This window comes from Thunnus thynnus, chromosome 19 (assembly GCF_963924715.1).
Source record: "Thunnus thynnus chromosome 19, fThuThy2.1, whole genome shotgun sequence".
NCBI lineage: Eukaryota > Metazoa > Chordata > Actinopteri > Scombriformes > Scombridae > Thunnus > Thunnus thynnus.
The window spans coordinates 19,682,448-19,695,612 of NC_089535.1; the positions used below are offsets into that span (position 1 = coordinate 19,682,448).

The 13,165-nt window shown below is 38.8% G+C and overlaps 1 protein-coding gene across 2 annotated transcripts in view; it reads left to right on the forward strand.

The window, feature by feature from the left end:
• Window positions 1-13,165, forward strand: part of LOC137170284 (ankyrin-1-like) — an 83,826-nt gene that overhangs the window by 50,113 nt on the left and 20,548 nt on the right. For both annotated transcript variants that reach the window (XM_067573523.1, XM_067573524.1), the window contains exons 11-29: window positions 397-594; window positions 759-857; window positions 1,330-1,428; window positions 2,073-2,171; window positions 2,361-2,558; window positions 2,864-2,962; window positions 3,189-3,287; window positions 3,571-3,768; window positions 3,883-3,981; window positions 4,478-4,576; window positions 4,854-4,952; window positions 6,011-6,103; window positions 6,317-6,389; window positions 8,565-8,688; window positions 8,937-9,000; window positions 9,360-9,472; window positions 10,513-10,737; window positions 11,580-11,734; window positions 12,061-12,272. In XM_067573523.1, the coding sequence (XP_067429624.1) occupies window positions 397-594; window positions 759-857; window positions 1,330-1,428; window positions 2,073-2,171; window positions 2,361-2,558; window positions 2,864-2,962; window positions 3,189-3,287; window positions 3,571-3,768; window positions 3,883-3,981; window positions 4,478-4,576; window positions 4,854-4,952; window positions 6,011-6,103; window positions 6,317-6,389; window positions 8,565-8,688; window positions 8,937-9,000; window positions 9,360-9,472; window positions 10,513-10,737; window positions 11,580-11,734; window positions 12,061-12,272 (2,445 nt within the window). The remainder of the gene's footprint in view (window positions 1-396; window positions 595-758; window positions 858-1,329; window positions 1,429-2,072; window positions 2,172-2,360; window positions 2,559-2,863; window positions 2,963-3,188; window positions 3,288-3,570; window positions 3,769-3,882; window positions 3,982-4,477; window positions 4,577-4,853; window positions 4,953-6,010; window positions 6,104-6,316; window positions 6,390-8,564; window positions 8,689-8,936; window positions 9,001-9,359; window positions 9,473-10,512; window positions 10,738-11,579; window positions 11,735-12,060; window positions 12,273-13,165) is intronic.

The following is a 13,165-nucleotide window of genomic DNA, read 5'->3' on the forward strand; positions in this document are numbered from 1 at the left end:
CATAAAATCAGCATTTAAGCCAGCTTGATAGAAACTTAGGCGCTTTCATCCAACTTGGGCAAATTAGCTACTGTAAAATGAAGATGTCTGACTTATTAGTCTGTTTACTGAGCATCTGAGATCTGAGCTTGGTACAAGTGCATACTTAGCGGATATTATTGACCCAAGAATCCTAGACAGTTATTTTATCTGCAAGTAATTTAACCACAATGTGTTGATATTATCTCTTCTGTGGACTCATACTCTGCTTTCCTGAACATCAGAAACTGAATCTTATTGACTGTGTGCTAAGTATAGCGTGATACATACACAGGACTTTATTTTGGCAACATCTCCCCTCCCCTCTCTTCTCTTTTCCTTCATCTGTCTGTGTCCTGATCCTCACGTCTCTTGCAGAATGGTCTCTCCCCCATCCACATGGCAGCTCAGGGGGATCACATGGACTGTGTCAGGCAGCTACTCCAATACAACGCTGAGATTGACGATATCACGCTGGACCATTTAACCCCTCTTCATGTAGCAGCCCACTGTGGTCACCATCGCATGGCCAAAGTCCTACTGGACAAGGGGGCCAAAGCCAATGCACGTGCTCTGGTGAATAACTATTTTTTTAACGATTTTGTAGATTAAGTTAAAGATTATCAAATTCAGGGCTCACACATTTGCCAACTTTACAACCTTTACTTAAACAGTCTTTAGATCAAAAGGCAGAACCACACATTTTGTCTAATTGTGAACTATTTTCTCCGTGTCTCCAGAACGGCTTCACACCTCTCCATATCGCTTGCAAGAAGAACCACATGCGGTCCATGGACCTGCTGCTTAAGCACTCCGCCTCCTTAGAAGCTGTCACAGAGGTGAGACAATGTGACCTCGAGGGAAAAAGTCTGAAAATGAACACATTTTCTGCTCTTCTGGTGTAAACAGAGAAGTTTTCACACAAGAGGCATTCACAAAGTGTTCCTTAGCCTTTGTGACAAGCATATTTTAGCATTTTGTGTCTTCATTTACTGCCTCCTACATGCACATTTAAGGTCAAGTAAGGGCAGGACAAGTAGAGTTTATAGTTTTGAAATGACAAGGAAAGTGCTACATTTTTAAATTCATATACTGTTTATCTTGTCTAATGTCAGTGCCATTTATCTTAAAAATTCACAAATGTTTCACAAGGGAATATCCACTGTCCAAATCACAGGAGCCAATATTGACACCAATCCATTTATGCCTGTCAGTCAGATGTGGCTAATGAACTAGAATGTCACATGACTTCTCTGCAATCTGTTGGTACTGAACCCTGATGACCTTTTCTGCCTGTGCTTGTATGTGCAGTCTGGTCTCACGCCTCTTCATGTAGCAGCATTCATGGGCCACCTGAACATAGTGAAGAACCTGCTCCAGAGAGGAGCTTCACCTAATGCCTCCAATGTGGTGAGAACTCCTTTTTCCACACCAAACAAAATAAGTCCATAATTTTATCCTGTTAAATCACTTTCCAACATCGCTAGATGAGTGACATGACGCTTTGTGCTTGTTTTAAGTCATCTGAGTTTAGATGTATCACAAAAATGTATCCTTCTCTATGTTCATATTTTTAAGAAAGAATGAACTCCACACTGAGGTCAATAATTACAGCAATTACTTTTGAGGTTTCATTTGGCAGGTCATAAATTCAACAATTAGCCATAGACTGATTAGATTTCACTTTCACCAGCAAACAGTCAGTGCTGTCAAAGGTGATATTGCAAAATAAGTATTAATTATTTCTAAATTACAAGATTGGTCTGAACCATAGGCCCTGACATGAACGAGGTGAATTTAAATAAGGTTTGTTTTGTGGTCTAAGTTCTAAAACTGATAATAAATTAAGATTAAAATAACAAATCTTTCTTTATGGCTAAGAATATGCCCAGGTATACTTGTTTTACAAATTTAACCTGTCTGTGTTCAGTAATTGATTAAAATTTTAAAACCTCAATTACATACATACATACATACATACATACATACACACACACAAGTGGTATACTATTATGTAGTTTGAGTGACTGGTTGCCTGTATTTATCCATACCAGAAAGTGGAGACTCCTCTCCACATGGCCTCCAGAGCAGGACACTGTGAAGTTGCTCAGTTCCTGCTGCAGAATGCAGCACCAGTGGACGCGAAGGCTAAGGTATGGTTGTGCAGTCTTGCTTTAGTCATCAAGACCCCAAACATATTTTGTGTTTGTATGTTTTTACCTCTACCTGCCAATCAGTAGTAGTTGAAGAGGTACTGTGAATTTGTCTCTCACTGCTTCATGGTAACTGATTTTGTGTTTAAAATATGAATTAACCTCTTTTTCCTTGTTCTCTCTGTTCAGGATGACCAGACACCCCTACACTGTGCGGCCCGTATGGGCCACAAGGAGCTCGTCAAGCTGCTCCTTGAGCACAAGGCTAACCCCGACTCCTCTACAACTGCAGGACACACACCCTTACACATTGCTGCGAGGGAAGGACACGTCCACACTATTCGAATCTTGTTGGATGCTGGAGCACAGCAAATCAAGATGACAAAGGTAGAGTAGAAGCCATGGCAAAGAAAAATTTGTTACATCATTAGACACTACACTAGCAAAGGCAAACGTTATATTCGGTGACCTAACTTACTATAATTTCTGTGTGCAAATTTTCCTCCTCCTTGTTCTCATTCCATCACACTTCTTATCTTTGACTTTGAGTTGAATTAGTGTTGGTTATTAGAAAAAGTGCAAATAAAGTAAATTACAATTAATGAGAAAACTGACTGTTTTAACAACAGTGGGTATAATACAGAATGACGATGGCAAACATCTCTTTCCTCATTTTGTTTTCTTTTGAGCAGAAAGGCTTCACTCCCCTCCATGTGGCCTCTAAATATGGAAAGGTGGACGTAGCTGAGCTCCTTCTGGAGAGAGGTGCTAACCCCAATGCAGCTGGGAAGGTGAGACAATCTGTGCTCTCTGTAGTTCAGGTTCCTGAAGTACACAAAAACAATAAAGAACTCTTTACAAGGCTGTGAGGAGCAATGCAAACTGAAAGCCTGACCTTGATATCAGCCAGTAGATAGATTATCATGGTATGTGATTCATATATACATGTTTCTGGGTGTGTTTTGTGTATGTGTTTCTCTGTGGGTTTATATATGTGTACATGTGTATGTTTAACAGAACGGTCTGACACCCCTTCATGTGGCCGTCCATCACAACAACCTGGATGTTGTTAAACTCCTGGTCAGCAAGGGAGGATCTGCACACAGCACTGCTCGAGTAAGATGTTCACATGTGTCTGTTTGTGCGCATACTCACACAGGCAGGCCAACACAGCATGCCAACCTATCCCTGACACACAAACCAAAACAGGTCAAATGAGCGTGTGATACTTAAACGCGCAGTAATTCACAACAGTCTTTGTCTTCTGAAGTACTCTCGCAAAAGCACTTTAGTTTTGATCTAAAATTAGTCCTGAACTGCGTTAAGAAAATCAATGCCCACTCCTGTCTATGTCTGTCTGTCTCCTGTCTGTACTGTATGTCCTTGTTTTCCTCCACAGAATGGCTACACTCCCCTGCACATAGCAGCGAAGCAGAACCAGATGGAGGTGGCCAGTTGTCTGCTGCAGAATGGGGCATCTCCCAACTCTGAGTCCCTCCAAGGCATCACGCCCCTACACCTGGCTTCACAGGAGGGACGGCCTGACATTGTGGCTCTGCTCATCTCCAAACAGGCCAATGTAAATCTAGGAAACAAGGTATTATTAGAACGTGAAAGAGAGAGCTTTTCACCTTCAGAAATGAACGTGAAAGTATGCACATTAACTGCTTTTAATAAAAGTATATTGTTTGTCATTCTCTCTGTCTTTTAGAATGGATTGACCCCTCTGCATCTTGTGGCTCAGGAGGGTCATGTGGGCATTGCTGACACATTGGTCAAACAAGGAGCCTCCGTTTACGCTGCTTCACGGGTAAGATCACTGCCTCCCCTGGTACAAGAATTGTAAAATAGGTATAATTGGGTGAGCTTAGTTAAAAGATGACACTGGTTGCAGACATTTGCATTGAGCTTTTACTGCAAGTCAGTCAAAAATGAGCATTAGGGATTCATAGTCATTGGTCTTCACAATGACTATTAGAGAGGAGTAAAACATTAATAGAACAGCAGTGAATGAAGAAGTTGATAGCAAGTTGATATAATTTCTTTATTAAACAAATGACAATGACTTTTTAACTATTTAATTTACATGCGGCGTTATAACACCAGCCTATATGTTTATTTATTAAAATCTATCAAATATCTTTAAGACAAAAGTATGTGTCTTACATAATAATTTGTCAGTTTGTTAACTGTTTTTGCTACCTTTTTGCATGCTTATGTTTGTAAGAATTCACACGTTTACACAGGATCCCTGCCTGTAAAGCTACTGAACAACAGCCATCTGTCTCTCTCTCCCCATGTCTCAGATGGGCTACACACCCCTTCATGTGGCCTGTCACTATGGCAACATCAAGATGGTGAAGTTCCTTCTGCAGCAGCAGGCTCATGTGAATAGCAAGACAAGGGTAAATTATCTCCATATGACTGTAGATGGCATGTACTGTATATGGGCCTTATGACTACCTTCATGTTTTTGTTTACTTGTTTGATGTTTGATGCTTTTAGTTCTATGAAGCTTTGTCAAAACACTGTTTAACCACCAGCAATTAGCTAACCAGTACAAGCAGATTGGCTGGAGCAGCACTGGTATTAGCATTAGGTGCCAAAATCTTGGATGGAATCACGGCTTTCTATGTTTATCCATTTGTCTGTCTCAACCATTCTCCCTCTTTTTTTCTACAGATGGGCTACACCCCTCTGCACCAGGCAGCTCAGCAGGGCCATACTGATATTGTCACCCTGTTGTTGAAACACGGAGCCCAGCCCAATGAGATTACATCGGTGAAAGACTTTTAGAAATATCTTATCCTATTATAATCATCCTTACATCATTGATTTCTGTGGGGAAACTTACACATGTACCCTGTAGATAATGTGAAAACAAATAAGGAAAGGACTTTGAAGGTAACCCTTTGAGATTATTTCTACTTTCTGGCCTCACACCTGTTAGATGTCAAATATCTTGACAGGCATAATTTAATAAAATCAATAAAAGACACAATTCACAATTCAAGTTTCTGGTGAAATGCCAAATCTATCAGAAGTGTAACAATTTGTCAAGGTCATGGAAAGGTGTACAGAGTTACACTCATATGACAGTTATTAAACACCATGATTAGACAGATTTGACAAAATGTCCTTTGACCTCTGACAATGTTTACTACCACATATTCTGAAAGGAGGCAGTCAATCTACTTTCCATTGCACTATCACTGCAATACTATATTAGCATCCCCTTTGGTAGGTCTTGGAGAACTAAGATTCACCCAGCTGTGGTGATTGTAAGCAGAATGAACTGCTAAGAGCATCCCTTTGCCTCCATTCCCTATTCATCCCTCTATGCTGATGATACTGTATTATACATTTGCAATGTGTAACATTTTCTCCTGCTGGTAATAGATTTACACTTTGACTATAGCAACATATCGCTAATTCCACATTTAAAGAAATCACCTTACCATAACTGTACACTGAACACAAAATAACATGTACTATATTTTTTTGTTGCAATCCTAAGGTCTTCAGTTACTCTCCTTGTTTTTCAGTCTTTCCTCTTAAGTCTGTTAGTCTGTAGCAAAAGAACCTTGGATCACATGAAAATTGAAATCTATCTGTTATAATTGTATGTATGTTCAACATACCTACATACATTCATACAATTTTGATTTAATGTCGTACAAAAATCAACAAACACAATTAAGACGCTTATTACATAATCTGGCAATATACATTGAATATTTTCTATAGAAAAGTGAAATGTTTTTATTTTATATTTTAAACAGAATTAAAAATTAAAAAATGGAAATGTTTTGCATGATGTTTGTGATCTCTCTGTATAGAATGGGACATCTCCCCTGGGCATTGCTAAGCGGCTGGGTTACATCTCTGTCATTGATGTGCTGAAACTGGTTACCGAGGAGTCTGTCTCTGCGGTGAGCAATACATCACATGCGGCTCATATGGTTGCACCAGTGCACAAAGAAGTAGCCTTGACGCACCATGACTCAGACGTTCAATAAAATAATTGTTTTGTCTTGTCCCTCCCTCACCTGCTTACAAAATAATTCATTTATTCGTCCCTTTTTCCTTTGCATTTTGCTCCTTCCTCTGTCTCTGCCACATCTCCCTCTTTCTGTTCTTCACAGATCACTACAGAGAAGCATCGGATGAGTTTTCCTGAGACCGTGGATGAGATTTTGGATGTCTCAGAGGATGAAGGTAGGCTCCCTGAAATAGTTATAGAAAATACATCAACTGTACAGTTTTGATTATTCATTTTCAGCTCTGATGCGCTATTTTGGTATAAGAAGACTGTATGGGAGGTACACTGACATATCAAAGTACCACCATGAATTTATATATACTGTGTATAACTGTTTATAACACACTTTTCCATTTGTTTTGTAGGGGTTGCCCAGCTAACGTTAGGTAGGATTGTGTCTGTATCTGCCTTGTCCGGCCCAGTGACTAGTGAACATGTGCTTTCATTGCAATTGCACTTTCTCATTTTCTTTGTGCGTCACTAATTGTCTTTCTAATCAGTTCCTCTGACTATGCTCTCAACTCCAGCCCTGTCTGCTCTTCGCTATCTTTATCTTCTCTATCTTTATTCTCTCCCCCTTTGTCTCTTCCTCAGAGATTTATTTAAAAAAAATGTGTCTGTTCTTCATCAGCATGTATTCACGACATTTTTCCTTTTACTAGTGTTTAATGCACATCTGTCCGTGGACTCATTATTGACAGAACTACAGTATTTCTGCATTTAAAAGACAAACAGCTCCCTCCCAATTCAGCATTGCTGTTATCCCAACAATTTTGAAAATGAGTCCTCGTTTCTTTTACAGCCTAATTGATCAATAAGCTGATTAGACACATGCTGTTCCCCAGCTGTGACACTCTCCAGCAAACAACACGCACAGTTGCTGTTTATGCAGTCGTCTCTTTGCTTTGAAGAATCTCAGAATTAAATCTAATCAGCATAATTTTCACAACAAATTCTGAAAGCATTTTCACACACAAGCTTCATTTTTGATCTATTTTGTTGATGTTGTACTTGTTTAATTTTATTATTTTTTTCTTCTTTAATATTTTATTTTGTTTTTCTGAACAGTCTGTACTAATGAGTGTTTAACCTTCATCCTACCAACATATTTAACATACACAGACTACCGACTGGGGTCCCTGGGGACCCCAAGAATAAACTACTGTAAGAAACAACCATCATAGCAAAATTATTATTATTAACTTATTTCTTTTCAAAACATTATTAGCTATGTAATTAATGGCATCTGAAAAAAATAAACAGATTATTATTATTTTAGGAAAGTTACAGTTACTTTGCATATTGTGTAAAATGAAAGTATATACTTTTCTTTAATACAAATTGTAGCTTTTATCCCAAGTACAGTCTTTCCATAAAGCCTTCAGAATGACTGACAGAGTGCCCCTGCCCCCCAATAATGTGAGTTACTTTAAATTGGGACCCATGGCAAACATGAACTCAATAAATAGTTCCATCTATTAAAACTGTATAGGCGGAATTGGCTGCTTTTGATTGGGGTCTTTTTTAAAAAAGCACTTATTAAAATAGAAACAAAAAACAATGACATGAAGTCATTAGGAACAAATTGATTGACAAAGTCATGGAAAAATTGGAATGATAGAATAAGGCACTTGTGAGATATGACAACAAGTATACCTCTGGGGTCTGCCGGTACCCCAGTCAGTAGGATTAAGGTTAATTTTCTATAAATTGTATAGTGGTTCATCATTTGCTATTGTTGTTCTGGTTATTATTTCATTATCATTCCTCCTTAATAATTAAGGTATTTTCTCCTACACAGAAACAACCATTACACATGTGATTTCATCTTTAATGGGCATGCTCACTAAAAAAGCTGTCACTAGGTGCCTTGCAGTTTGCTGTCCATGCAGTGTCCTAAACTGTGTTAATATTCACTGTCTTACCAGTTGTCTGCTTTTACTCCTTTGGTTTCCATCGGCTCTGGTTGTTGGTTTCCGTTGCTTGGACTAAAATGTCTGAGATTACTTTGTGGCCATTTTTTTCTGTGGTTTCATGAAGGTTAAGGGATGGGAAGGATGGTGGTGTAACGATTACTACTTATGAACAATTGAATCAAGTGACATTATTTTGATTCAAGGGGAGAGGTCAACCACAGTTCAAGATACTGTCACTCATAAAAATGTTCAAATGCATAAGAGAAAAGTGAATTCCATTGGCATATTTTTCCAGCATCATTTTGCCCTGTACTCCCCTGGTCTTGTCCATTTCGCTCTTAATTCTTTATGTGCTCTTTACAACCTGTTCTTTCTTTGTTCTTTGTCCTCTTTGCTCCTTTTCCATATTCCTGACTTCTCCATTTTTGCTTACAGGAGATGAGTTGCTCGGGATGGATGGAGCACGCTATTTGAAGCTCGATGACTTCAAGGACCAGGACGATGACTTCCTTTCCCCGAAGAAGACCCTCAGAGACTTTGAGGGTGGTACGGGTACCACGTAAGTCATTGTATACTCACCTATTGCATTTGTATTGTGTAGTAAATGGGAGTTTTGCACTGATTTGGATTTATTTTCAATACCTAACATAATAAATGTTGTGAATTAATGTCAAAGATCATTTGTCTTTGTCTTAAAACACGAGAAACAGCAGCATGAGATGAAATGATTTTATTAGTATTTCTATCACAGAATCATAATCAGCCATTTTCTCTTGCCTAACATTATTTCCTCTTTCTCTCCCACAGGCCATATTCTCCTGCTATTCCCAGAATCCCTTGTGTGTCCCCAGAGACTGTTCTGCTGGATCAGGTAGGCTTAACTCATAATGTTTAAAGGATGCATTACATTTTGCAAGCGTTTGTTTCTTTATCCATTTGAAGACAGGGATTAGCTACAATAGTAATGCATATTGTGACATATATTTCTTCCTTTTCTTTTAGATTTTCTCATCTTTTCCGGTTGACTCTCTGCCTGTTTCATTTTCTCTCTTTTCTCTCACTCCTTTCATCGGGCTGTTTTGTTTTATCACCTTCTCTTCTCTCGCCTTTTCTCTATCTCTTGTCTGTCATCCCCTCCTGCTTTGCTCTGTCTTAATCTTTTCAGTAATGGTTATTTAACTGCCTGTCAGTTTTTCACTGCCTTTCATTTTTCTTCCTCTCTGACCTCAGCACACCCCCATCCCTCTGCCAAAGGAATATGACGAAGACTCTCTTATCCCGAGCAGTCCGGCTACAGAAACGTCAGACAATGTCAGCCCCGTGGCGAGTCCTATTCACACTGGGTGAGCTAATTAAACATTTTACTGCATTATAATCCTCCTTTTTTAAATTTGATTAATGTTAATTTATGCTCAGTGATGTTGCTTATCAATCCTATCATAAAGAATTTAGTGAGATTACCAGTTCACTAGAGTATTTACAAAGGTGTTTGAAAAGTACACATACAAGGACACTGGAGATGGACTAAATATCAGTTGCCATAAATGGTAACTCATAAGACAAAACACAGATTTATAAGCAGGTAAGACATATTCACAAAGCCCACAATCAAGAAATATGGCTGCATGATTAATGCTGCAGAATCCTCCTTCATTTTTTATAATCACTGATGTTATGACATTGAATTATACATGTTGGTCACTTGAGGATCATAAATTACTTTGACTGTTCCCATGTTTACACTTTGCTCATATTGTTCATTCATTAATAATGTAATGAATGTATTTCCAACAAGCTCCATAAGCTTAATACAGCATTATGTTAATTTATGAAGTCTGCCTAGTCATAATTTATGCACAGCACAATGAGTCAGCAATTGAAAAGCCGAATATTAAGTGAGGGTGGTAGGGGGAAAAGATTGACTCCTGAGATCAGAGGAGGCATCCTGCCAGACGCACACACACACACACACACACACACATTTGAGCTGCATGTCTAATGTAGGATCAAACAGCAGGGGGTTCTTTTTTTTTTTAATCTTTTCATGTTACTCTTGCTGCACTCACTGGCCACTCCAGATGGCCAGTCCTGCCCTGCAATATTGAGACAATAAAATGAAAAGGGCACCCGCAGGGTGAATTGGTATCTCCTTTATGTATAACTCTGCATACATAAACAGACAGTGATTACTACAGAATCATCCTTGTCTGTTTTATTAAATTGGAAGCTTTCCCCTCGCCAATATGGTAGGGAATTTTAAGTTCCTGACCTATTTGCCACTCTTTGTCATTACTGATTACAGTGACAGAGTACAAAATGATGTGAAATTAAGTGATCATCCAAACCTCTCGATTTAATCAACAAATCACTTTATGGCTCTCAGCTTCCTGGTGAGTTTCATGGTGGATGCTCGAGGAGGCTCCATGCGAGGCAGCAGACACCACGGCTTGCGAGTTATCATCCCTCCTCGAACCTGCGCCGCACCGACACGCATCACCTGCCGCCTGGTCAAACCTCAGAAACTGACCACACCTCCTCCGCTGGTGGAGGGGGAGGGGCTCGCTAGCCGCATCATCTCACTGGGGCCTTCCAGTATGCAGTTCCTCGGGTGAGTCAATTATATCAATTTATTTGTACAGTTATAAGACATGTATATGTAACAGTAACTTGTCAAGAACAGCAAAGAAGCCCCATTTTATAGGGTTTGTGTGTATGCTCACTTATGCACATATTGTGTGTGTAGTATGTGGCTGTCCCTGTGTACCTTATTTAAGTTTTCATATACATATATATATATATGTAAGGTAGGTAGGACCAAAAGGTGTGCAGCCTGCATGGGCTTACAAGACACTACAAATATAACAAACAAGAGCAATAATATATATAATTGTTTAATATAATAATATAATACTACTCCATACATATCAATCAGTTTACAGCTATAAAACATAATTTAGGCATATCCGAGGCACAAACCAAGATCCCTACATAGCTTAACCCTATTAATAGTCTATATGACAATGTATTTTTAATTTGTATTAAATAAAAATAAAACATATTCAAATCTATTATTGTAAAATACAAAATGGTCACAATTTCTATAAATGAAAAACATACCAGTTGATAATTTCAAACAGAAATGAGAAAAAAAAACCTGACTGGATTTGTGTGCAGCATCTAGTGTAATGTGCAAATAAATCACAAGCTATTGATTATTGTGCCATCTAGTGGTCATTGATCCTGTAAGTCTGGACACCTCAGGGAGACTATTTCTGGAGTAATCTCAGCTGCAGTTGCAGTAGAACAGAACAAATCAATCTTTTATACCCCATTTATATTTTTTTCCCACTTCTAAGTAATGCACAATCCTCTGTGTGTTAAAATTAAAGTAATATGCCTGAAAACCGATTCAGAACCAGATATTCATGCAGCTTTTTGTTTCTTTCACAGGCCAGTAATAGTGGAAATCCCACACTTTGCCTCACTGGGCCGAGGGGACAGAGAGCTTGTGGTTCTCCGCAGTGAAAATGGCTCAGTGTGGAAGGAACATCGCAATCGCTATGGCGACGAAGTGCTGGAAACTATTCTGAATGGCATGGATGAAGGTCAGTGTGATAGGTAATGGATGTAACCGTCCATGAGACCTTGCATGGACGCAGATAAGCCCGTCTTAATCTTGATGTATGACCCTGGAGTTACAGAACAAGGACACAGGGAGGGAATACTTTTTTATTGGAAAATTGTCTCAGCAGCAACACACAAGTGCACTTTCTCACCTCACATAATTGTAAAGTGGAGTTTGTGTAGGTAACTAAGTTGTGACTGTGTTAACTAACTTAACTAGACTTGTGTTCTAGTTCTCTCCGTGTCTCTTTTTACCATTCATGTCCTCTCTTTCCTTTTCTTCCTTTTCACGTCTTCATGTCTGCAGAACTGGAAAGTCAAGAGGAGCTGGAGAAGAAGAGAATCCGTCGGATCATCTCCACTGACTTCCCTCTTTACTTCGCCGTGGTCTCCCGCATTCAGCAGGAGAGTGATCTGATTGGTCCGGAGGGTGGCCGGCTGACCAGTAAGCTGGTGCCCCATGTTGAGGCCATCTTCCCTGAGACAGCTGTAACCAAGAGAGTGAGACTGGGACTGCAGGTAAGACGAGGAGTTGAAACTAGAGAAGAAATGCAGTAGAGGGAGAAGGATATTTAAAAAAACATGAGATAGATTCTATGCATATCCACACCTGTTATAATTGCTTGGGTGTTTGTTATTTTGCTGTACAACAGATACAATCTGGTGCTTTTCAGATAATAACAGCAGATGATTGAATTATGAAACAGCTGACTCAGTCTGTGAGTCAACGGTCTATGCCAACGTGCTTACCTGTGAAATTTGTATTTGTGCTGCATTCAGTCTCTTTGAGTTGAGATTTGACAAATTTCACGTTGCGAAACTGATGTTCTGTTTGACAAATGAGCCTGGATATGTAAAAGCTGTTATCAGTCATGGAGAATGTGTATGTTTTACTGTTGACTGCACACAGATGATAAATTATCTTATTATTGTATTCTTATTATAAGTCTATATTTTGGAGAACTATAGAAGTTTTATGCATGTTTTTTTTCCGATTGACTGTGTTTTATGTACACCTTACTTTTGCACTTACTTGTGGACTTTTATGTACACTTTACATATATAACTTTTAAGATTTTTGAAATGTAACTTCCTGCCTTACATTTCCAGTAGTCACTGGTTGCCGTTTATTTCATTAATATATCATTTTGCTTAATTTTAAATCTAAAGCACTATGAATGTCTCAGAAAATGATCAGCAACAATGTAAAATATGCATGCTTGTAGTAAAGGCTAAAACACTGAAAAAACTCTGGTGTGGTCATTTACAATATGAAACTATAACCTTTACCCCATTAGATACTGATTATTCCATGCTTTATTAAAGGTTTAAAATACTATATTGTATACAGTTTTACTCCATAACATACAGCATCACCCTGCATATACTGTTGCCAAGTAGGTGACTTAATG